Below are 27,253 nucleotides of genomic sequence, written 5' to 3' on the forward strand. Positions count from 1 at the left end.
ATGTATTTTGCACTTTTTAAATCTAGAATTGGAATTTTTTCTCATACATGTACCCAGTTTGGAATAGACAGCTTACTATTTTTCAGATCTTGGTTCATGGCTCAAACCCTGCAGCTGCACACAGGAGAGAAGGAGGAAGTGTAGTAGACTCCTTGAACCCTCTCACTTTCATACGTTTCACAGTTCCATGAAGGAGGTTCTGACCAACTACTCCCTTGCTGGCGTTGAGCCAAAAGTTCTTTATCACTTGTGGGATTGCAGTCACATTTGGCTGGTGAAATGAAGTGGGTTTGAACTCATGATGCCTGGCTCAAACCTGCATTTGGGTGAACACTTCTGTCAGTTTTTTTAGGGTCATTCTATATGATTTTGAGGGAAAAGATTAGTCTATAATAGATTTCCTGCATTTGTTTTCAATGTGTGTCTACAGTAAGACATTTCCTTTGGTGTTGATTACTGATACTAGTAGTGACCATTTCTACACTGTAGGATTTCTGCTGCCCATAGTGATTATTGGCACCTAGAGTTGTTTAATGTCCTTTTATTTGATCTTGGGAGACAGGAATATATTGCTTTCTTGATGATCCCACAGGTGTATGGCTGCAGGGTTGAGGTCAGTGCCCTGTTCAGTTGTGTATGTCCACAGCCCTAGAATGTTTATAGTTTTTTTTTTGGATGCTCACTTAACTCACTTAATGTGTTGAAAAATGCTTTAGGAGTAGGGAACCCAGCTTTAGTTCTTGGTATAAATGGTAAGATCTTGGAAAAATAATGAGTTTATCAGATTGTGATCCAAAAAAATCTGAGGAAATTCTGGGAAGACTTTCAAGCTCAGCTGGTAAGCATAGAAGATAACTCCACACCATCAGAGATCACAAGTGAGATTGTTTAAATTCTAATTAAGTGATGTCATTATTGATTTAAGTCCCTCATGCCATAGAGATACACAGTATGACTGGTATTCAGCCGCTGTGCCTTTAAGAACTCTAAGCTGTAGGGAGTTGGTGTTTTGATGTGCTACAGCTTTGATCAACTTAAACGCTGTATTACTCCTCTGACTGGAGGTGCAAGACTCTTTTAGTGTAGTCCACACAGAGAAAAGAAGAAGGAAGTAATGTTGGTGATGGAAGAAGCCTATCCAGCTGTGAGTGCAGTATGAGTGTGGTGTTCACCTGGTACATGCGGGGGTGCAGCAGCAGTTCTATTCTGCCCCGAGCTATTGAGATACAGGCATGTGTGAGAAGTGGGTTGTAGGTGGCCATTGTTTCAGGGACACAGCAGGTCCATGAATGCTACAGAGGTCATAATATGTGGATGCCAAAAGGATGCCCTGTTCTCCAGCGGAGCTTTGAGAGAGAGGCCGATGTCCACAAACATGTTTTCAGCAAAAGTTGGTGGCTGCATTTTGCCCAAAAGGCAGCAGGGCTGGACAGCAGGGTGCTGGGGGTTATGGAAGCATGTGGTGTGCGGCAAGACTGCAGGTGGAGGAGGATGGAGTCTTCCCTGACATGGGATGAATAATATGATCTTGGAGACCAGATAGGTTCAGTCTGAACAGAGAGCTAGACTTTCTGGAGGTACTCTAGTGGAACAGGGCTGTCAGACTAGTAAAGTTGTTTCACCTGCCCTGGCATGCCAAAGTGAATGTAAAAGGGGTATTAGGACTAGAAAGCAGTACCACTGGAAGGACCCCAGCTCTGTAAGTGAAAAATAGGTTAGAGTCTATCCAGCTACTGGCTTTCTGGTATGTTTAGTATAAGTAACAGCTGTTTTCACCACTTTTTATGAATGTTTATTATGTTGATATGTACATGGGCGACAAGTTGTTAATGAATACGTCATTAACACATACTTCATATAGTACTATTGTGGTTAGTCACTGTTCCATCTCAAAACATTTCTGCATTTTGTTGTTTTTCACTTTTTTATTTCTAGTGAAATGGCTCAGTGGTATCAGCTGCAACAGCTGGAATCAAAATACCTGGAACAAGTGGATCAGCTGTATGATGACAGCTTTCCAATGGAAATAAGGCAGTACTTAAGTCAATGGATTGAAAACCATGACTGGTGAGCTCAGTGATAATATGTTAACAGTATGACTTTAGTTTAGGAAATATGTTTTTGGCTTTTTCAACAGAAGTTCAAAACACAAGTAAAACATGCAGTGGGTATAGAATGTCAGCACCCCCTTTCAAAATGTGTACCTTTTGTTGTATGACGCTCTGAAAATAAAAACAAATTAAATTTAAAATGTTTCATTTGTATTTACACACAGTAACCCACATAGTCAAATGAAAATAAAATTCTAAAACATTCAGAAAATTAATATTACAACAGAAAATTACCTTATTTGGATAAGTGAACACCCCCCTTACAATTGCGTTTGTAAACTTGCTCAGGTATAACCAATCACCTTACAGATCACACAACAAACTAATTGGCTCCCACCTATGATCAATTGTGGTCATTTTGATTAGTTTTCAAAGCAAAGGATCCACTATGGGCTGAAAGGTTCTTTCAAAAGAACTTTGAGATAAAGTTTTGGAGTGGCACAAGTCAGGAGATGGGTATAAAAAGATTTCACAGGCTGAAGGTATCCTATGGAGCACAGTCAAGACCATCATTAAGAAGTGGAAGGTGTATGGCACCACCCAGACCTTGCCTATATCAGGCCGTCCCTCCAAACTGAATGACCGAGCAAGAAGGCAACTGATCATAGAAGCTACCAAGAGGCAGATGGCAACTTTGAATGAACTACAGGCCTTTATGGCAAAGACTGGTGATTGTGTGCATGTGACAACAATATCGCAAGCGCTCCACAAATCTGGCCTCTATGGGGAGGGTGGCAAGAAAAAAGCCACTCCTTAAAAAAAAAAAGCCACATCAAGTCTCAGTTATCTTTTGCTAAAAAGCACCTTAAAGATTCTGTGGCCAAGTGGCAAAAGGTGCTGTGGTTAGATGAGACCAAAATCAAACTTTTTGGCCGGAATGCAAAATGATACGTCTGGCGAAAACCCAATACATATTGCCATCCAAAGAACACAGTTCCTACAGTAAAGCACAGTGGTGCCAGCATCCTGTTCTGGGGGTGTTTCTCTTCAGCTGGGACTGGGGCACTTGTCAGGATAGAAGGGAAGATGGATGGTGCAAAATACAGGCAAATTCTTGAAGAAAACCTGCAGCCCTCAGCCAGGAAGTTGAAAATGGGAAGATGGTTCACCTTTCAACATGATAATGACCCGGAGCAACCGTACAGTGGCTGAAGGACAGGAAGGTGAATGCCCTTGATTGGCCTAGTCAGAGCCTCGACCTAAATCCCATTGAAAGTCTTTTTGGAATGACTTGAAGAGGGCAGTCCATCAACGGTCACCACACAGTTTGACGGAGCTTGAACAATATAGTAAGGAGGAATGGGCAAATATTCCTCCCTCTAGGTCTGCAAAGTTGGTAGAAATGTATCCAAACAGACTCAAGGCTGTAATTCAAGCAAAGGTTGTTTCCACTAAGTATTAACTAAGGGGGGTGTTCTCTTATCCAACCCAGTTATTCTACTGTTTTTTTTTTCAGAAATTGTACTTTCTTTTTTCACTTGGATGTTGCAAGGTACAATTTGTAAATAAAACTGGAAAAAGTCAGATTTTATTACATTTTGAAAAGTGGTGGTTACTTTCTATATTCACTATAAGAGTCACATAAAATCACAACAACAGTATGTGATAAATAAATGGGTCGGGGGGGGGGGATACATTTACATACCTTCATTGAGCTGTTTTATTGCAAAGGGGACAAAGGACTTCTTATAAATGTTTTTTTTTTTAATTTGATATCCTATACTGTCTTCCTGATGGGAGTATTATGAATTGAAAATGGAGTGGTTGTGTGAAGTCAGGTGTGATGTTCCTTGCCATTCTGAGAGATGTATTATGATATAAGTCACAGAGCTGGAGCTGCTGTTTCCCTTCTTAATTTTTCTGCCATTTTCACAATCCTAGGCAGTTTGCTTTTCAGCCCCAGGTTTCCGTGCCAAACTGTCATGTTAAATGCCAGGAGGCTCTCAACAAGGCTTTTATATGCCATCTCTAGGACATTTTGACTAACAAGTTCTTTGAATCTTTGAATCGAGAGTCTTTGAATGAAAAACAGCCTCTGGTTTGCTTTCTTAAACATTGCCTGCAATTTATTAAAGAAGGCTTATGTTGAGCACAGAGAAGCATGCTTGTACAAGCCCATAGTAAATGAGAAATGTAAATAGAGGCATGTATAAACTTACTTTGATGCCTTGCATTGGAATAAACTTGTACTGATAACAATAAGAATGGAAAAACTGCTTAATTGACGCGAATCCTAGAATATGTCTTTCATTAGGTATTTAACACTTCTGTCATATAAAAATACATTTTTAAATTTCTGTTAACTATAAGCATTATTTGTTTTAAGATCACATTTTTCTTCACTTTTATTATTTTGTGTTGTATTGTAAATCACACTAAATTCATGTACAATAATAATGATGGTGGGGGGGGGGTTCTCATTCCTACAGGGAACTTGTTGCCACCAACGACTCCCTAGCCACCGTACGATTCCATGACCTGCTTGCACAGTTAGATGACCAGTACAGCCGCTTTGCTTTGGAAAACAATTTTCTGCTACAACATAATATAAGGAAGATAAAACGCAACCTCCAGGTACTATGAATAATGAAGGGAATGTTTTTTTTGCCCCAGAAGAAGTAATACATGTTTTAGTGTATAAGGCAGAATTTAGGTTTTTAATGTGTAATGTTTCAGTCAGTTCAGTGTTTGAAGTTATAGATAAGACTCTGCAGTTGAGGAACATTGCTTTTCACTGTGAATTTTAGGTTATGTGTATATTAAAGATTTAACCAATGAAATAAACATGAATAGCTTTCTATAATTTCTATAATTCTCTCAGGTTAGATCCAACTATTAAAAATTAAAAATATTAAAAAATAGTATTGTGTATCCAATTTAAAAGAAGAGTGGAGATTTCTGCAATTATGCAAGTATATTTTTGCTGTGTTTGCACAGGTTCACTTTCAAGAAGACCCAATCCAGATGGCAATGATCATTTGCAACTGCCTTAAAGAAGAGCAGAAAATATTAGCTGCTGCCAAAAAAACTGAGGTGATATAAATTTAGGTTTTCTTTTACGACTACTTTTACAGGAATAATAATTTTTCTGCGTGAAAATGATATTTTATTATCTTGCATCCGTCCTACATTCATTGTCCTGCTGTATGTGTGAATTAATTGCAGGTCTTTATTCTTGTGGAAGCTTGAAGGGCTCAAATAAAACCCATGGGATCGTAGATAATATTGTGACCTGATCCTACTGATTAGCTTCAAGGTGACATCCTGGTTTTCGTATCCCTGATTTTAATTATGAATTTGCTTTCTGTAGTTTAATTTTCAATGAGGTATGAGGTAGAAGGCTGCATGTGACCAATATTGATAACTTCCAATAATGCATCATTAAAAAAACAAACAAATTTAAAATGTTCTCCAGGTTAAGCAAGTCCTTAGCATAATCATAGTAATAGGTGCAACTTAATATGAAATTAATTTTTATCTTTGTTCGTTTGAAATGTGATCTTGATTAATGGTACTCTAACAATCAGTTAGAAGACTTACATTTTTGGGTGAATAATTTTGTCTGTGTTTATTTAATTTGATTTCTTTTACATTATCTATTATTATGTAACCTTATTTTTTTGTAACCTTAATTTTGTGATTTTTAACCTCCCCCCGATGAGTTTGTAGAAAAGACATTTTATTGCCGGCAAATGTATATGCCGTATTGTTGTGCATTTGATAAATAAACTTTGATTGATTGAATCCCCGTTTTAAACCTCAAGTGCAGGTTGAGGGCAGAGTCTATAATCATGGATTTCAGCTTGCATCAGTATTCAGGGTCTGAGCCTGGGCTATGCAGCATTCATTTGACAACTTGGACGGATTTAGTGTGTAATGGAGTACAGTAAGTTGAGTGTTGGTGATGGTAGGATGAGATTGAAGGCTAAGGTGCTCCTGGCTCTCAGCACTGCAATTCTGCAGTCTCTGCGGCAGTTGCAGGCCATGAGGGACACCCTCCAATTGGTGTTAAGCTGCTGCAACCCAAAGCATGCGAGTTGGAGGTGTCTGCCAACACTCCTTATTCTCCCCTGTATGTTGCTGCAGGGTTCATAGCTGCAAGAAAAGACCTAAAAACAGTTAATCCAACAAAATTAATTGTTGATTCTGAAAAAAAATTAAAAGTGGGGCATGTAGTGTTAATGTGGCATTAGCAGGATTAGTGGGCTGTATCAGTTTGAGTGAATGGGGTTCTCTCCTGTACATGTGAAGATCTTTCTTTCCTGGTGTTATCGGAGAGAACTGAAGGATAGTGCTCACATCCTGTTCTTTACTGTTATTTGTCCTTTCCTGTCCATTACATGATTCTACAATAAATAATTACAAAAACTATTATATCCTGCAGTGCATTTGGGCTTAGTGGGAGCATATTGAATTAGTGTTTTTTTTAAGGATTAACCAAAAAAAGCTTAAAAAAAAACAGTTTTGTCTGGGAATGTTAGAATGAGGGAATAAATAGGCATTCTGATTTTCGATTAAAGTAAATGGAAACTAAGAATACAAATATGTTAGGTGTGTTGTCATAACATAAGGATATACAAATATGTTATCCTTTTTGTCATGTCTATGATATTACTTGGAGCACTTCTGAAGTGCTGTAAAAAGTCTGCTAAAGAGCCTACTGTAACCTTTCTTTTTTCCCTCCAATGTCAGGACAATGTTGGGAACGCACAGAACAACGTCATGGTAGAGAAACAAAAGGAACTAGATATCAAAGTGAGGGATATAAAGAACAGAGTGCAGGTAAGCAATATAGTCGAGTACCATCCATATTTAATAGTGCATAGGAATTATTAGTAAAAGGTTAAATATTTTCTGATATTTTATAGACCAAGCATTTAGGACCAAGAGGAACTGTAAGTGCCACAACTAGTTTGATGCAGTAAATATAATTGCATATTTTAATGTTAGGCTCATGATAACAAATTTCAAGCTGCTGGGCATATTCATTTTATATATTTTTATTTTAATAAAAAGTAGAATTATATGTGGTTCATCAGCACACCGAGTGATGTCTGGTGATATCTCATTCGTGTTCTGGCTGTCTGTTCAAACATAAAAGTATGAAATTTAAGTGAAATTTTACCTAATAGTTTGGAGCTCACACAGTGGAAACAAGATAGCAAAGGTTAACACCCACCCATTATAGCCACACTGCTTCTTTGAAAAATTAATATATTTTTTAGAATGTTTTTTTAACATTTTGCCTTCTTATTTGTTATGATTATAAACCAGTGTTTTGCCTTCATATTCTTTGAAATACCCTAAACCTTAAAACAACAGTGAATTGACTTAAGGGGAATTAAACTTTTGTATGTACATCTGATTTTATAGTGTTTTTAAGTAGCATCTTGTTTTGTCTAAAGGAAACAGAACAGAAAATAAAGTCACTTGAGGACCTTCAGGATGAACATGACTTCAAATACAAGACACTGCAGAGCAGAGGTATTTTACTACCCAAACACCTTTTGTTTTGTTCAATGTTATTTTTTTAACATTCAAGATGTGAATGTTTTCCCTTCTTTACAGCCATTCTCACTAACACTTTAGGGTTTGAAAACAACACTCTATATAGTGTACATAAAGTTATTAACATGGAACTATCCATTAATAAAACATTTATATATGAGAACATTGTGCTCTTTTAATAATGCAAGTAATTAATAGTAGAGGTCAGTTTTATTAATCTATCACAGTTTGCAAATTTATAAATGGATCTACAGCCTGTGAAGTGTTATCCATTGCTTTTTATACCTACTACGGTGGCTAATTCCACATAGTTAGGAATCAGGATGACAAAACTGTTTACTTTTAAAGATTCACAGTGAACTACTGTATTCTTTTGTGTTAGCTGGACCCTGCACATAAATTATAGCCTAAATACTTTCTTTAATATTTTTTTTAGAAAATAGTATAGTTTTAATATCCAAATATATTTCCTTAAAAATGTTACAATAATTACTGTGTAAAAAATAATATTTTCTATCCATATCATACCTTAGCTACATATCATAACAGTTACCTTAACTAAAGATAGAAGTTGTGGAATGAAACATGATGCCTAGGTTATGGTGACAAGAATTTCACTTTAAATTTCTGTAAAAACATTAATTTGGTGGACAACATAGGAAGGCTATTCAGTGCTATTCAGTATGGAGAGAATACTAAGAATAAAAAATCTACATTTTCATTAACTTGGCAAATTGGCACAATATTGCAATGGACGCTTAAACAGTATAATAGTAGAAGGGGCATTATGATTATTTTCAGTCGCTCAAGTATCTCCAAAACTAATGAACTAGGACCTAAGATCTGAATAGTAATATTTAAAATTCAAAGGATTGTTACAATGTTCTTTTTTTGTTTGCTACATATTTGTCTGCCTTAACAATCCTATGGTGTTAATAATGAGATTCTGCATTTAATTTAGCTACAGCGACTTCATAACTTCATAAGCCATTTGTTACTCATGTAGTTTAGTTTGAAATATTGAAATTACTACAGTACAAATGTTTCATTTGGAGTTTTTGGACAGTTGAGCCACAAAGTTCTGTAGCTCTGTGTCTGCAGCAGATTGTTACCTTGGTGTTCCGTAGACAGAACTGTTCAGTACATATATCCATAGCTTTTCAGTTAAAAAAAAATAATATTAATTCTTTGATTCAGATCATGATGCAAATGGAACAACTCAGCTTGAAATCAAGCGTGAAGAAATGATGATCAGAAATATGTTTATTGAACTGAACATGAAGAGAGAGGTATGATATTAAAAGAAAGAAATTTCAATTTTAAAGTATACCGTAAATATAAAAAAAGTCTACACACCCTTATTGAAATTGCAGGTTTTTGTGACGTAAAGCCAGAAATCAAGATGAATGTCAGATACATCTTTAATGTGACCTTGCAACCAACAAAATTCAAGAGAAAAACAAATAGATAATTATTAGGAAAAATAATTTAAATTAAAAAACCTACAACACACTGGTTGCATAAGTGTGCACACCCCCTCCCCCTGACTAATACTTTCTGGAAAGACCTTTTGCATTTATTACAGCAGTTTGTGAATAAGTCTCTATCAACTTTGCACATCTGGACTTTGCAATTTTTTCCCACTCTTCCTTGCAAAAAAGTTCAAGTTCCTTCATATTGCCAGGGGATCTCCTGTGCACAGCCCTCCATGTTACATCCAATGCCTTTGATTTTCTTTTATACCCCTCTCTTGATCGGTACCTTTCAACAATAAGATCCCGTAGAAGTTTTGTCAGCTCCTTGCGGACCATGGCTATCCCAGTAGGATGCAACCACGAAGGTTTCAAGGAAATCCTACAGGAACAGCTGATTTTTATTTGGGGTTAATCATAATCACTATCGCTGATTGCAGGTGTATGCTACTTACCTTTGGATATGATTTTGAATGTGATTGGTTAACTCTGAACACAGTTACAGCCCCCATTATAAAAGGGTGTGCACACTTATGCAACCAGGGTGTTGTAGGTTTTTTAATTTCAATTATTTTTCCTAATAATTATCTATTTGTTTTTTCTTGAATTTTGTTGGTTGCAAGGTCACATTAAAGATATGAAAATGTCTGACATGATTTATCAGATTTCTGGCTTTACATCACAAAAACCTGCAATTTCAATAAGGGTGTATAGACTTTTTATATCCACTGTATAATGTATGTCCTTTGGTTTTCTGATTTTGATTTGTAAATTTGAACTAACTACTTAATCTTTAATCGATAATAATTGAGTTACTCTAAAAATAAAAGCTAATAGGTAAGCAAGCATTTTTCAAATGCTTTTTTGATGTTTGTTTTTGTTGAATACATATATAACTTTTGCTTGTCCATCAGCTATCTATCACAGTGCACTTTATTTTGCATCTCAAAATGCAAAATTAAAAATTGTCACATGAAAATCACAATGATAAACTTGGCAAAAATGTTTAACTGATATACTTTAAGTTCAGCCTGCACACAATCAGAATCAAATGACAAGTAAATGAACTCTGCCCTCCAGTCTGTAGGTCACTATACTACACTCAAAAACAGACATTTGTGACATCACGAACCATTTTCTTCTAATGGTTTTTGAAAACCTCTCTAATTTACCAGTTGATGGGAAATATAATAATCCCCAATTATCTACAAATTGTCATCTTGTTTGTTAGTTAAACTGAAATGTTGATATGAAAGACATTTTAGACATACTGTACTTTGTAGGACGTGGTATGCAAGATAGCAGAAGCTTTGAACCTCGCAGAACAAATTCAATGCGCCCTCATCGCAGATGAATTAGTGGAGTGGAAGAGACGTCAGCAGATTGCTTGCATTGGAGGTCCACCCAATGCATGTCTGGACCAGCTTCAGACGTGGTGAGAAGTTTTTGTTTTCTTTTACTTGAGGGACCATAGACAACTTCATAATAAGCTTTAGCACTCAATGTCAACATTGTCATACCAACAGTTCTTTAATTTTTTAATCCTGCTGCAAGGTCAACCTCTTCTATTTGGCTTTTCAGTTTAGGCAGTTAAGGATTAGGCTAGTTTCTGGAGTATCGACCTAATGGCCTCCAGTGGAGGCAGTGTTAATTTAACCAGTTGTACTCAAGCATGTTTTGGTTCCTACTCTCAAAGGCAGGACTGTTTCCCACTTTGAAATAGCCAGTTACTGTAAACTCATTTACTTAGTTATTGTGACATTTAGAGGAAAATCAACTGCTTTCTTGGCTGCCACGCCCCCCAAACAACTTTAATCAATTTGGTCACTAACGATCTTCTAATGGCTTCTGCTTCTGGATCTCTTTCTATACTTATTCTTTTTGATCCCAGTGCTGCTTTTGACACTGTTTACCATGATATTTTACTTTCTCATTTTGAGACTGTTTGGAGTTTCTGACACTGCTCTTAAATGGTTTAACTTCAATTTACGCATGCAGCCAACTAGAATGCCTGAGGTGTCAGTTGGTATTGCTGTAGGCAGCACAGATAGCAGCGAGTAATCAATTTTATTTTTTTCAAATAATCTGCACTATTTTGTAAAACTGCCAGGTTATGCAGTGAATCTTTAAAGTCCTGCAGCTGCATGTGCTTGCCAGACAAATCGGGTACATGGTTCTATTTTCCAGGCTGGACCCCATGAAAATAGGGTAAGCTCAGCCTGGATGTCATGATGCTCACCCTGCAGTCCATGTGGGTCCTAATGCCCCAATATAGTGACGGGGGCACTATTTTTTCTGTAAAAAGGCGCCATCCTTCAGATGAGACGTAAAGCTGAGGTCCTGACTCTCTGTGGTCATTAAAAATCCCAGGCCGTTTCTCAAAAAGAGTAGGGGTGTAACCCCGGCGTCCTGGCCAAATTTCCCATTGGCCCTTACCAATCATGGGGTCCTTATAGTCCCCATCTATGAATGAATTGGCTTCATTACTCTGCTCTCCTCCCCACTGATAGCTGATGTGTGGTGAGTGTTCTGGCGCAGGTGGATGCTGCACATTGGTGGTGGTGGACGAGAGTCCCCATTACCTGTAAAACGCTATATAAGTGTAAGCAATTATTTTTATTATTATTAATTATTTTCAGTTCTTGATAACCTCACACCGGTGTTTCCATCCCTCAGTTAGGGGTGTTGACTTTTTACTGGTGCTCGCTGCAGCTCCTCCCACTCCCACAGTTACAATAATTATAACCATGAATTGAATGATTTAATGCTGACAAAAAAAGCATTAAATCTCTGCATAGAAAATTATGAATGATTTCTTAAAACTTGTAAAAGGGATCTTCAGTTGTAGTTTAATTGTAGTATTTTCTTTGTGGTGATTATTTGTATTATAACCCAAGTTATTGAATTGACCATTGTGGCAGATGGTTTTAATTAGACCATTTTTTTATATACAGTGTTTTTAAAGAAACCGTCATGGAATCTAGTTTGGATCGCTCTTTGTCTGGCCCCTCATTTTAGATCAGTTTGCCAAGGGTAACACAGAACCACAAAGTCCCCAACAGCATAGTTCTAGGGCTCTCAAGTCCCTCCACCACTACTAGGTCACAATCCCAAGAGGGGACCAGCAGATTGGCGCAATTGCTGCACCAATGCAGACAGTGTACCTAACCGTGGTGGTAAAGGAGGAGTTGAGTCTTCAGGTGAAGGTTTTGGTTTTCTGGTTGGACTATGTCCCCATTCTCAACTATGGTCACGAGCTTTGTGTAGTGACCAATAGAATGAGATTGTAGGTACAAGCGGTGGAAATTAGATTTCTTTGTAGGGCTGCTGAGCTTATTATTCATGACAGGAATGGTGGTCTGGAAGGACCTTGAAATGCTCCTCTGGATCGAGAGGAGTCAGTTTAGCTGGTTGGGGTATCTGTGAGGATAATCTGTCACCACTTTAACCCTCACCAGGAGTAAGCAGTTAGAAATTGAGATTAGTTTTTTATTCACTACTGTAATGATCATACTGAACAATATTCTATGTAAAAGAGTTTGATTATCACCACAACCTGCAAATAAGATATATAAAGTGAAATTTATTTGATTGCATAAGTATTCATTCATCTGAGTCATACCTTTGTGGAAGCATCTTTGGCAGCAATTACTGTTTGGATAGGTCCCTCCCAAGTTCCCTCACAGTAGGATTGTGATTTTTTTTTCTCCCATTCTTAGTTTCAAAATGGCTCTTTTTCCTAGACTACTTCAGTGTGGCTTTGACTTTGTGTTTCATTGTCCCGCTGAAAAGTGAATTTTCATATCAATTTTAAATTCTTGGGCCACTCAAGCAGATTTTCCTCTAGCACTCACCAGTATTTTTTCCACTGTTTCCTATAACATAATGCTTTCACCACTGTATCTGACAGTTAGGGTGATGAAAACTGGATGGTTTGGGCTTAATTTAAGATGTAACATTTTTTATTTAGATCAGAAAGTTCACTTTTTGTCTTGTCTAACCATAAAACCTGATACAAATCTCATATAATAGTATTGTTCAGTAATAGCTTATTTTTTGCCACTCCTTCATACAGTTCAGTTTTGTATTGGGAAATTAATATTATTAATGTTTGATTAGTGTCTACTAATAGAACCTTATAGTGCAAATTTTTCAAAGTTAATTAATAATTAAGTAGTTACTTTACTGTTGGCTGCTCCATGGCACCCTTAACTAGTTTCTTGCATGCTGGGCTGCTTATATATACTGAGAGATATGATGCATATTGTATTTCTTCATGGAATTCACTAGACACAAAGGGATGAGTAGTGTTTTCCTGATTTCTTCATCTCTTCAACTTTATTCCTATTTTGTTTTGAAAGCTTTTTGGTCTACATGGTTATGAAGGGTCTATGTGTCATATTCACATGTAAAATTTAGCTTGGAATTCAATAGCACTCTTTTTATTACACACGGATAAATCGTCAGTTTATGTTCAAAATTATTCTTGAACCAGTTTGGTGTTGCAATAGTAAAGGGATAAACTTTTCAAACCTTTCCAATCTGGTTTACGACAACTTCATAGCACAGAAATTGCCCTGATCAAAGTCACTAACGGTCTAATAGGTTCTGATTCTGATTCTCTTTCTATTCTCATTTTTCTTGATCTCAGTTCTTTCAACGTTGTTAACCATGATATCTTACTTTCTCATCTTGAGACTGTGTTTGGAATTTCTGACACTGTACTCAAATTTTTCAATTCTTATCTCACTGATCACTGTCACTTTGTCTCTTGGTGGATTTAGGTCTGGGTTCGATACTTGGTTCCCTACTTTTCAGCATTAACAAGTCTCCACTTGGTCAGCTTTTAAGATCACATGGCATCAACTATCGTTTCTATCCTGACGATACTCAAATCCATATCCATACCAAACCTGACACTGATGTGGCTTTGTCTATTCTATCTAATTGCATAAAAACATGGATAACTCAAAATTTGCCAGTAAGACTGAAGTAATGCTTATTGGCACCCCCCATCAACTTACACTAAAATCGACACAGGTGCTGCTGCAGTCACAGCCTCTCATTTATTTTCAAATGCACTGAATTCTGTGACACTGTATACCACTTTGAATGAATTTTTAACATCTAAATCACCAGTCAGGGGTTGACGTTTTTGTCTCCTTTCCTCAATTTAATGTCTGATAAGTCCCCAGTACCACTATGAGATTGTTAATGTGTAAAGTGAATATTTAAATACTGTGATATATAAAATTAATAAAATACCCTGCTACAGCCAACCAAATGCATAAAAATATAAATACAATATACAGATGCAGCCATTCAAAATGGGTGAGGTATTTCGCGGCATACCGCGACACGCCCACCGGGGTATCACGCGGTTCACGTGTGTCACGTGACTAACTATCCGGCGTCGCCTTGTAAAACCGCCAGGGGGAGCTTAACCTCTCATGTACAGCATTTGAGCCTTTAATTTTGAACTGTGTATTACAGCATGTTAATCATCAGTCATTAAAATGTTGGTATATTTTATGAAAGCAAGATTGCTCAGTTGGACAAAAGTACACAACCTACCTTTATCAGAAATATTTATGCATCAAAGCCTTTACTGAAGATATTACTAATAGTATTAATAATGGATGACTTTGGACAAGCTGTATACTCAAAGTATAATTTCTTTAGCACATTTGTACAAGCACTTGGAATCTGTCCAAGCCATACTTTGTCAGGCATTTTGTTTTACTTCAACGGGCATAAAAACTTCCTTGCTTTTAACAGGGCGTTTCATAATTTCTAACTACGAAAATGATTTAAAATGCGACACCTATCATGAAAAGAAAAAAATACACACCAGTATTCCATTTCTCCCTAAACATTGTAAGCTTCGAAGTCTTTAACTAACGTGATACCGGAGTCAACAAGCATACTTTTAGAATTTGATTAAAAGGGAATATAATATGGAATCGCGTATCTCAAGAATTTAATAACGGTATGATTATATCCGTGTACTGCGGCAGGGCTGTGTAGGGCTGTTTCGCCTGCCTGCTTATGCGAGCTGTCTTGTAGCCTACTGGTCTAGGTGCGTGACTACCAACTGGCAGGTTGTGTGTTCGAATCCAGCTGGTGCTGGACCTTTCAGTTTTATTTATTTATTTTTTAATCGCGTAACATAAACATATTACCGTATGCAAACTGTACTGTATACAATATGTATATGTATATTTAATGTCTTAACTGTGCCCGTTCAAGTATTGAATATTCATATCTAATTTTACCACTGAAGGGAAATCTTAACATAAACATACAGTATATGGCTGGTCTCGGTACTTTAAAGAAAAAAATACACACCAGTATTCCATTTCTCCCTAAACATTGTAAGCTTCGAATGAAACCACTAAATAAAGACATAAATATAGAAATCTTAAGATTTGTTTTATTTAATGTTGGTAGCAGGATGAACAGTCAGAGTGTATATTTTGTCGCAAAGTTGCTACAAGATGTTAACAGTGAAAAAGGTATTTAGAAATGAGTTATTTCAAGATGAAAAAGAAAACATACAGAAAACATGGTATTTGAGAGGTATGTCTTAACACCGATACTACAGTGCTTAAGTACTGCTCACGTATATGTTTCTAGGTTTATATTATGCATTTCATACGGTCAAATTACTTTTGAGTAACTAATAAGAAGCGCGAAACGGTATGCGTTTTAGTTTCGTTTTGTGCTGGAACCCGTGGATTGATTAGAGATATCAAGTACATACAAGTCATTTTTTAAATGTTGTAGTTCGTCTTGAAAAAATGTTACGAGTACATCATCTATCAACAATTACACAGGTTCTGTTTCCATATTGGGGATTTTGGTTAGGTACAGTATTATCAAATCCAGTGGCGCTGTGTGTTACTTTACTGAGTCCCATGTCACATGGTCTGTGATTGAAACCTGTAAAACCGGTTTAATTCGTCACAGCCAGCACTCTTCAGGTGTGAGGGTCTTCTGCTCAGAATGAAACGCTAAAATGTTTGTGTATATTCTAATGGTAGTGGGGGCAGGGTGTGTGGGAACAGGTTTGGTTGAAATTGCATTGGAGTAGTACCAGTAGTACCTGATGTCTCAGTGGCTTTCAAAATTAAATTATGCATGCAAACCTGTGAACTAGAAAGATAACTAAGATTTTAATACTAATTAAATGACCGCGGGCACTTTCCACCCCCTCTACATTGTCAGAGTAGAACAGACTAACCTTCTAATGAAAGACGGTCCACCCCCCACGGACAGGAAAAGTGCCCACAGGCACTTAAACTTAATATGGTCAGTAACAGTAAACAGTAACATGGTAAGAAGGAGCACGTACAAACGTTTTCGAAATAACCACATGTAAGACTCTGATGCTTAAAATGTTTAGGGAGAAAGTGGAATACTGGTGTGTATTTTTTCTTTAAACTACCAATACCAGCCATATATAGTCTGTAACGTAGGGATTTCTATATGTCTTTATTTAGTGTTTACATTAGTGACAAAGGCTTAACTTTTAGCTTCAGTAACGTGTACATATCTCCCCTTTTTTATAAAACGACTTGGTTGAAAACTGTTCCAGAGCCACTGTTGTTTCATCAGTGAAAAGTACATCATGAAATGCCTCTCCCTGTTCAATCCACTGGAAAAAAAGAAAAGGAGCATAAAGCTTCTGATGGTCATAAACGATATTCATTTAGGAGCAGCATCAGAGGTATGTTTTTAACTGCACTGCATTGGAGAGAATACCATAGTGTGTTTTTTTTTTTACTCCCTGGCGGAAACTGGCTTCCAGAAGAATCAGTATGGCTCAGAGATTAAATAAAACTTCACAGACATTAACGAAGAGCATAACGCGTGTACTGTATACACTGCAAGTACAACCCAACTCTCTGCAGGAGTGCTGGCTGTGACGAATTGAACCGGTTTCACGGGTATTTTCAAAGTAGGAGGCGAGATTTCCAGCGAAAGACACCCCCCCCCCCCCCCCCTCAAAAACCCAGTAAATACAGTACTTACTAGTTAAAGGCTAGGCTCCCGACTACGGCGAAAGGAACCCTTCTTTCATTAGAAGACAATGAACATATTTTAGCCCTGAATGAATTAATAGCAAACATGGTTTACATAAAAGACATTTTTCCAAGAAAGTTTAGCCTTTGTCACTAATGAAACCACTAAATAAAGACATAAATATAAAAATCTTAAGATTTTTAAAATACATGACTTTGCTAAAATTTATTTGAAAATAAAAACAATTACAACCGCCAGGGGAGAGAGAGAACAGGGGAGGGATGTTGGTTTTGCATAAGGGGCGGGGCTATGGAAATTAGGTCTGTTTGGGAATGTGTAGTTACATGTTCTTGCTGTTTGTGAATTATCATTGTTGAGTATGGAGTGTTGAGGTATTGATTTTGTGTAATGCTTTATGTTGAAAATTGAGGTGGATTTTGTTTATGATAAACAGGATAAACTGGGATGGGAGGAAGGTTTGGTTTTGCATAAGGGGCGGGATTATGATAATTGGAGGACTTTGCGAGAGTAAAATGGTTTGATTATTTGATTTTGTATTGTGGTTGTTATCTATGTTTTTGGTTGGTATTATGTTTATATGGTTGTTTTTGTTGGTTGGTTGTTATTATAGTTATTAATAATACGATCTATATTTGAAATCTGAGCCTAAATAAAAAGAAAAAGCAAGTGATTAGGTTTATGAGCAATCTAATTACTTATTCGTTTAAAACGCTATATAAAATAAAGTTTATTATTAATTTGCTGGACAGAGCGGTGAACATTATTATGCATAAGACAAAGATAACGATCCTGATCAGTTTAGAAATCTGTGTACGCTGTAAGGTTTTTACTTCTTAAACTTTTAAAATACACGTTTTGAATAGAAAGAAATCCTCTTCCTGGTACAGTATGTATAGCAAACCAGCACGTCTTTTTTCTCCAATCAGAGGGGTGTCAGATGGTGTCAGCCAATCACCATTCTGCGTTGGGTAGCAACGGGTGACTGTTCTCAGGCGGAAGATGTAAACAGCTTATTGTTCGTGTTAAATAATTTTTTTAAATTAAAATTCATTCTATACAGCAATCGCATATTTGGGTACCGTTTCATAAAACTTTCATGCTTAAAATGTTTAGGGAGAAATGGAAGACTGGTGTGTATTTTTTCTTTAAACTACCAAGACCAGCCATACACAGTACAGTTTACATACATACAGTAATGTTTATGTTCCTAAATTAATATCGTTTATGACCTTCAGATGTGTTATGCTCCTCTTCTTTTTATGCTCAGCTACTAAAATTTCCCTTTAGTGGTAAAATCCATATAAATATTCAAAACTAAGCGGATTAAAATGTGCACAGTAAAGACATTAAATGATTAAATCTTTGCACTACCAACCAATGCACCACGAGTGCCCCTGTCGGTCATTTTGGCCAGCCAATCATTTGCCCTGCGGTACCCTCCGGTGCCCCGCGGTGGCTTGTGGGTAGGTTACTGTACCGCGGGTTTTTACCGCGCATTTTGAATGGCTGCATCTGTAAATACGATTTCATTTTAAGGCTTGTTTTTACTCCTGCCGTTGACAGTATTCACATTTGCTAACTCCTTCTTGTTCATTCATTATTAATATTATTCATAATATCTTCCATATTGCATTTAAATTTAAATGTTTTAAATCCATCAGTCCATCTATTTTCTAACCACTTTATCCAGGACGGGTAGGGGTGCAACCTACAGTATTATGTTACATTCTTTACCTTTTTAAGAGACTTCAGAAAATAATGGAACATAATGTAACATAATGTGTGCTGTGGTAAAAAAGCACAGAATCTGCTTAGTATTGAATATTTATAAGGAATTTTACCACTAAAGGGAAATTTTAGTAGCTGAGCATAAAAAGAATAGCAGCATAACGCATCTGAAGGTCATAAACGATATTAATTTAGGAACATAAACATATTATGTAAACTGTATATTGCTGGTCTTGGTATTTTGGTATTTTAATGAAAAAATACACACCAGTATTCCATTTCTCCCTAAACAGAAGCATACTTTTAGAATTTGATTAATAGGGAATATAATATGGAATCATGTATCTAAATAAATTAATAACGGTATAACTATATTCATGTACTGTTGCACAAACAGTAGTATAAGACTTTCCATTGAAATGTGTATGGCTGTTTCAGTGGTTGTCACATGAGCTTAAGTGACTGACTTATAACCCTGAGGTCGAGTGTTCAAACCCAACTGTTGCCATCAGTTTTCTTTTAACAAATAAACATTTCTTTGAAAAATGAAAATAGCAAATATTATTGGCATTATATTGACATTTTTTACATTTCAAAATATCACAACATGTTCGTACTGTATGAACACGGCGGTACCGCAGGTTGTACTGTAGGGCGCAAATCCACGTGAGCCAGAAAGCCCTACATTAATGTGCATTCGCCTGGCTCTGCACGGTTAACGCATCTCTCTCTCTCTCTCTCTCTCTCTCTCTCTCTCTCTCTCTCTCTCTCTCTCTCTCTCTCTCTCTCTCGTTACTTTTGAGGTATTTGAAGGAAATACCGCGGCTTCTTAGTAGCTGCATTAGTATGTATTTCACCATTTTTAGCTTTATCAGTTTGGATAAAATTGTCTTGATTCTAAATATGAAGTCCTATTTGAAAGTGTCAGGAATGCAAGCTCTGACAGTAACAAACTGGTGAATTCAAACTTGAGGCTTCTAAGATGGTGATCAGTTAAGCAACCTGTCACTTTATTGTAGGTTCACAACTGTAGCAGAGAGTTTGCAGCAGGTCCGCCAGCAGCTGAAGAAACTAGAAGAGTTGGAACAGAAATACACATATGAGAATGATCCCATCACACAGAAGAAAAACTTCCTTGAGGAGAGAGCACTCTACTTATTTCGTAATCTCATTATAAGGTAAGAGTTTCTAACATCTGTGCAATTTTTTACTGATCATTAATGTACAAAACAAAATTGGGTCACCATTGCCAAAAATAATATTTATATTATACAATTATGATTATAAAGGATCTCTGAAAACAAAATTAAAAGTTGCAGAAAAGGCTACATTATTTTAATGAATATATTTTTACATTTTTATCGCTTGTGAGTGCTGCTTGTTTTAAGAAAATAAAGATGTAAGAATCCCTATATTACTTGTTTCGTAAATTACTAGATAAGTGGATAGAAAAGTTCAAGATGCTATTACTTGAAATATATTAGAGTTGGAGCCTCAGTGAATTGTCTGGGAAACATCTTATAGATACCCATACTGTATTCACTATAAACACTGTGTATTCTATTCCTTGTTACTTAAAGAATTCTAGTTATGACCCAGTGTCCTTCTTTTACAGCTGGGTGTGGAATAGTCCCCTAAGTTGATCCTGTCTGTAAACTTCTGGATTTTATGTACTCTGATCAAATTCAACTTCACCATTCCTTTTTCTTGTAGACTGGCAGTTCTCATAACATTTTCACAGGTGGTTAAGATCTGTAGCCACTGACATTTGCTGTTAACTGCATTTAAAATATTCTTAAAAACAAAATGGTAGTATGCAACATGTAAATTATAGCTAAATTAGTTTTAGGATTCACTTATAACATTCTCTTTGTAAAAAAGCATGTTTAAAACACAGTAAAAGCTTAGTATTTATAAACAATGGCAGTAGATACTACGACTACTTTCCTAAAATGTTAACCTTCCTTCCAGATTAGTCAGTTGCTTTATTTGTTTTTCAGAAAACTGTTTTTTGAATGACTTCTTGTAATACATAGTGCTGGAAAACAGGGACAGAAAAAAAAACAGTGCAGCTTTTGTTAATGGTTTGGAGGTATTCTTTATTAACTACACATTAGCCTAGAACTAATGTAGTCTTGTACATAATGTCGGGATGACTGTAATATTGTTTTATTGTGGCGTTATTGTGCATTTACTGTGTGAGAAATTGTGTGACTCTTAAATTTTGATTGTCAGAGGATCCTTAATCTGTCCAGTTAGTGAGTTAGATTGTTAGCAGCCAAAACATTTGGACTGGAGTTACTAAAGGGTTTGGTTACAAAGATGTACTGACCAGAAAACTTCCCTGACTGAGACGAGACTTGAGATCTTTGTAAATCAGTAAGTCCTACAGTATGTACTGTAATACATCTCATAAGAGTGGAATAAAATCAGTTTTCATTCATGACTTTTACAGAGGTAGCTGAAAACTTACTGTTGAGACTTGTATTTTTTGAAGAGATTTATCTTCTTAAAATGCAATTTTTGTACCAGTTTTACCAGTAGCTGATTAAATAAGACCAGTCCCCCTGTAGTGTTTACATTCAGTTTTGCTCCTGAAAGTAATATGAATTTGTTTTTTTTGCATCAGCAGTTTTCCAATCTGAGGGCTTCCATCCTCTAGGATTCTTAAAATATTGTATCAAAGGGTACATATCCATGGTTTCCTTAAGTATACCGTGGGAAGTACTATTAGACCATAGATATTAATCGTTATTAAACCTCTCTAACCCTGGTTGAAGATAAACATAATTTATACTAAAATTGCCTAGTACCTGGTTGTTTGAAAAGTATAGGACAATAAGAGCATCTTCTGGTGCAGGTTGTCCATATGCAGGTAAGTTTACAAACCCATTTAAAAGTTTTTTATTTTGTTTTATTTTAGGAACAAAACAAAACCATTTTACATATGAACAACCATTATTCAGCCTTACATCACAGGCACAAATTCCTGTTTGTTCCCCTATTTTTGTACAATTATATAACTTTTTAACAAAACTATATACATTCAAAAGAAGGAAGATGTATACATTTATGAATATGAAAAGGGAGGAGACTATATAAATGTATCTTATTAAATTTCAGTTATTTTGTATCTCAACAAAATCTGACCTTAAAGGTTTAATGTACTGAACCCATCTAGACCAATATTTGACTAATTTTTTCATATGGAATTTTAGTGAAAATATATATTTTTATATATTTCCTTTATAAATTCAATCCAATCATTCATTGTTGGTAGATCTGTGAGAAGCCACTTTCTTGTTATAGCTTTCTTCCCTGCTGATATAAGGATTCCAAACAAATATTCATCACTTCCCCAACAAACAAAATCTAGTTTACCAAAATATAAAGCCTCAAATGTAAAGGGTACATTCCTTTCAAATATAGTTTCCAGGGCCTCATTTAATTCCTTCCAGAAAAGCCTTATTTTAGGGCAGTTCCAGAATATATGCCAATGATCACCTTGGTTTCCACACTGTCTCCAACACTTCCTCCGTATGGTGCGCCTTCTGACTCGGAGTAAAGAAAAATCGAACAATGTTTTTCCAGCAAAACTCTCTCCATAAGTGTGAGTTAGTACATCTCCATTGAAATTCACAAATTTTAAGCCACTGTTCATTCGAAATTCTAACTTCACTTTCTTTCACCCATTTATCTTTTATATACTCTTTTATATATTTCTTTTCCATAAAACTTTTAAATAATCTAAATACAGATGCAGCCATTCAAAGTGCGCGGTAAAGACACCGCAGTACAGATACCGCAGGTAAGATGACACGCGATACCGCGGTGCGTGATTGGTTGACCGACAGGGGCACTCGTGGTCCGTTGGTCTGTCGTAGAAAGACTTACTGTACTGTAAACGTCTTTACTGTGCCCGTTGTAGATATTGAATTTTACCACTGAAGGGAAATCTTAGTAGCTGAGCATAAAAAGAATAGGAGCATACTGTAACGCGTGTGAAGGCCATAAACGATATTAATTTTGGAACGTAAACATACAGTATATGGCTGGTCTTGGTACTTTAAAGAAAAAAATACGCACCAGTATTCCATTTCTCCCTAAACATTGTAAGCTTCGAAGTCTTTAACTAACGTGATACCGGAGTCAACAAGCATACTTTTAGAATTTGATTAAAAGGGAATATAATATGGAATCGCGTATCTCAATAATTTAATAACGGTATGATTATATCCGTGTACTGCGGCAGAGCTATGTAGGGCTGTTTCGCCTGCCTGATCATGTGAGCTCCCTTGTAGCCTACTGGTCTAGGTGCGTGACCACCAGCTGGTGGGTTGGGTGTTCGAATCCAGCTGGTACTGGACTTTTCATTTTTATTTATTTATTTTTTAATCGCGTAACATAAACATATTACCGTATGCAAACTGTACTGTATACAGTATGTATATGTATATTTAATGTCTTAACTGTGCCCGTTTAATTGAATTTAAAAAACATATTTAACACGAACATTAAGCTGCTTACATCTTCCGCCTGAGAACAGTCACCCGTTGCTACCCAACGCAGAATGGTGATTGGCTGACACCATCTGACACCCCTCTGATTGGAGAAAAAAGACGTGCTGGTGTGCTATACCAGGAAGAGGATTCTTTCCATTCAAAACGTGTATTTTAAAAGTTTAAGAAGTAAAAACCTTACAGCGTACACAGATTTCTAAACTGATCAGGATCGTTATCTTTGTCTCATGCATAATAATGTTCACCGCTCTGTCCAGCAAATTAATAATAAACTTTATTTTATATAGCTTTTTAAACGAATAAGTAATTAGATTGCTCATAAACCTAATCACTTGCTTTTTCTTTTTATTTAGGCTCAGATTTCAACTATAGATCGTATTATTAATAACCATAATAACAACCAACCAACAAAAACAACCATATAAACATAATACCAACCAAAAACATAGATAACAACCACAATACAAAATCAAATAATCAAACCATTTTACACTCGCAAAGTCATCCAATTATCATAATCCCGCCCCTTATGCAAAACCAAACCTTCCTCCCATCCCAGTTCATCCTGTTTATCATAAACAAAATCCACCTCAATTTTCAACATAAAGCATTACACAAAATCAATACCTCAACACTCCATACTCAACAACGATAATTCACAAACAGCCAGAACATGTAACTACACATTCCCAAACATACCTACTTTCCATAGCCCCGCCCCTTATGCAAAACCAACATCCCTCCCCTGTTCTCTCTCTCCCCTGGCGGTTGTAATTGTTTTTATTTTCAAATAAATTTTAGCAAAGTCATGTATTTTAAAAATCTTAAGATTTTTCTATTTATGTCTTTATTTAGTGGTTTCATTAGTGACAAAGGCTAAACTTTCTTGGAAAAATGTCTTTTATGTAAACCATGTTTGCTATTAATTCATTCAGGGCTAAAATATGTTCATTGTCTTCTAATGAAAGAAGGGTTCCTTTCGCCGTAGTCGAGAGCCTAGCCTTTAACTAGTAAGTACTGTATTTACTGGGTTTTTGAGGGGGGGGGGGGTGTCTTTCGCTGGAAATCTCGCCTCCTACTTTGAAAATACCCGTGAAACCGGTTCAATTCGTCACAGCCAGCACTCCTGCAGAGAGTTGGGTTGTACTTGCAGTGTATACAGTACACGCGTTATGCTCTTCGTTAATGTCTGTGAAGTTTTATTTAATCTCTGAGCCATACTGATTCTTCTGGAAGCACAACAGTATTCCACTTTCTCCCTAAACATTTTTAGGATCAGAGTCTTACATGTGGTTATTTCGAAAACGTTTGTACGTGCTCCTTCTTACCATGTTACTGTTTACCGTTACTGACCATATTAAGTTTAAGTGCCTGTGGGCACTTTTCCTGTCCGTGGGGGGTGGACCGTCTTTCATTAGAAGGTTAGTCTGTTCTACTCTGAGAATGTAGGGGGGGGGGGGTGGGAAGTGCCCGCGGTCATTTAATTAGTATTAAAATCTTAGTTATCTTTCTAGTTCACAGGTTTGCATGCATAATTTAATTTTGAAAGCCACTGAGACATCAGGTACTACTGTTGTATTTATGAAAAAGAAACAAAACAAAAAACATACTAACAACTGTGCCATCCTACTCCTTAGTTAATACATTTTATTATTCATAAACAGTTAACATTGTTAGCAAAATATTTTGAATTATATTTAACCGTATTTTTTCTTTAGTTTTGTATTTAACTTATTATATGATAGTCAGACTTAATGTATATTAATGTATATTTGAACAATGAAAATATATTTTTACAAGATTTTACATTAAGCACTTAAAATTAATATGGTTAATAATAGTAAACTGTAACATGCTGTAACAAGATCGGTTAAACTTCGAAGAAAATCCTTTCAGAGAAAATGTTTCAGGTGTGAAGAACAAACCTGTTCCCACACACCCTGCCCCCACTACCATTAGAATATACACAAACATTTTAGCGTTTCATTCTGAGCAGAAGACCCTCACACCTGAAGAGTGCTGGCTGTGACGAATTAAACCGGTTTTACAGGTTTCAATCACAGATTGGGACTCAGTAAAGTAACACACAGCGCCAGTGGATTTGATAATACTGTACCTAACCAAAATCCGCAATATGGAAACAGAACCTGTGTAATTGTTGATAGATGATGTACTCGTAACATTTTTTCAAGACGAACTACAACATTTAAAAAATGACTTGTATGTACTTGATATCTCTAATCAATCCACGGGTCCCAGCACAAAACGAAAGTAAAACGCATACCGTTTCGCGCTTCTTATTAGTTGCTCAAAAGTAATTTGACCGTATGAAATGCATAATATAAACCTAGAAACATATACGTGAGCAGTACTTAAGCACTGTAGTATCGGTGTTAAGACATACCTCTCAAATACTGTAAATCAAGTTAAAAATATCTCAAGAACGATTCTGGTCGTAATGAAACCATGTTTCGTGTATGTTTTCTTTTTCATCTTGAAATAACTCATTTCTAAATACCTTTTTCACTGTTAACATCTTGTAGCAACTTTGCGACAAAATATACACTCTGACAGTTCATCCTGCTACCAACATTAAATAAAACAAATCTTAAGATTTCTATATTTATGTCTTTATTTAGTGGTTTCATTCGAAGCTTACAATGTTTAGGGAGAAATGGAATACTGGTGCGTATTTTTTTCTTTAAAGTACCGAGACCAGCCATATACTGTATGTTTATGTTAAGATTTCCCTTCAGTGGTAAAATTAGATATGAATATTCAATACTTAAACGGGCACAGTTAAGACATTAAATATACATATACATATTGTATACAGTACAGTTTGCATACGGTAATATGTTTATGTTACGCGATTAAAAAATAAATAAATAAAACTGGAAGGTCCAGCACCACCATTATGTTTATATGGTTGTTTTTGTTGGTTGGTTGTTATTATGGTTATTAATAATACGATTTATAGTTGAAATCTGAGCCTAAATAAAAAGAAAAAGCAAGTGATTAGGTTTATGAGCAATCTAATTTCTTATTCGTTTAAAACGCTATATAAAATAAAGTTTATTATTAATTTGCTGGACAGAGCGGTGAACATTATTATGCATAAGACAAAGATAACGATCCTGATCAGTTTAGAAATCTGTGTAAGCTGTAAGGTTTTTACTTCTTAAACTTTTAAAATACACGTTTTGAATGGAAAGAATCCTCTTCCTGGTATAGCACACCAGCACGTCTTTTTTCTCCAATCAGAGGGGTGTCAGATGGTGTCAGCCAATCACCATTCTGCGTTGGGTAGCAACGGGTGACTGTTCTCAGGCGGAAGATGTAAGCAGCTTAATGTTCGTGTTAAATATGTTTTTTAAATTCAATTAAACGGGCACAGTTAAGACATTAAATATACATATACATACTGTATACAGTACAGTTTGCATACGGTAATATGTTTATGTTACGCGATTAAAAAATAAATAAATAAAAATGAAAAGTCCAGTACCAGCTGGATTCGAACACCCAACCTACCAGCTGGTGGTCACGCACCTAGACCAGTAGGCTACAAGGGAGCTCACATGATCAGGCAGGCGAAACAGCCCTACATAGCTCTGCCGCAGTACACGGATATAATCATACCGTTATTAAATTATTGAGATATGCGATTCCATATTATATTCCCTTTTAATCAAATTCTAAAAGTATGCTTGTTGACTCCGGTTTCACGTTAGTTAAAGACTTCGAAGCTTACAATGTTTAGGGAGAAATGGAATACCGGTGTGTATTTTTCCTTGTGATATTTTAAGCTCTAGTTGAATGATAGGTGTCGCATTTTAAATCATTTTCGTAGCTAGAAATTATGAAA

At 36.2% G+C, this 27,253-nt stretch overlaps 1 protein-coding gene across 3 annotated transcripts in view; it reads left to right on the top strand.

Annotated features, from left to right (window-relative positions):
• The window catches only part of stat1b (signal transducer and activator of transcription 1b), an 83,467-nt gene that overhangs the window by 3,394 nt on the left and 52,820 nt on the right, over positions 1-27,253 (top strand). For all 3 annotated transcript variants that reach the window (XM_088607217.1, XM_088607218.1, XM_088607219.1), the window contains exons 2-9: positions 1,936-2,067; positions 4,541-4,685; positions 5,049-5,144; positions 6,804-6,893; positions 7,517-7,595; positions 8,817-8,908; positions 10,375-10,526; positions 19,885-20,043. In XM_088607217.1, the coding sequence (XP_088463343.1) occupies positions 1,936-2,067; positions 4,541-4,685; positions 5,049-5,144; positions 6,804-6,893; positions 7,517-7,595; positions 8,817-8,908; positions 10,375-10,526; positions 19,885-20,043 (945 nt within the window). The remainder of the gene's footprint in view (positions 1-1,935; positions 2,068-4,540; positions 4,686-5,048; positions 5,145-6,803; positions 6,894-7,516; positions 7,596-8,816; positions 8,909-10,374; positions 10,527-19,884; positions 20,044-27,253) is intronic.

Source organism: Lepisosteus platostomus, chromosome 14, assembly GCF_059453375.1.
Source record: "Lepisosteus platostomus isolate fLepPlt1 chromosome 14, fLepPlt1.hap1, whole genome shotgun sequence".
In the NCBI taxonomy this organism is placed as follows: Eukaryota; Metazoa; Chordata; class Actinopteri; order Semionotiformes; family Lepisosteidae; genus Lepisosteus; species Lepisosteus platostomus.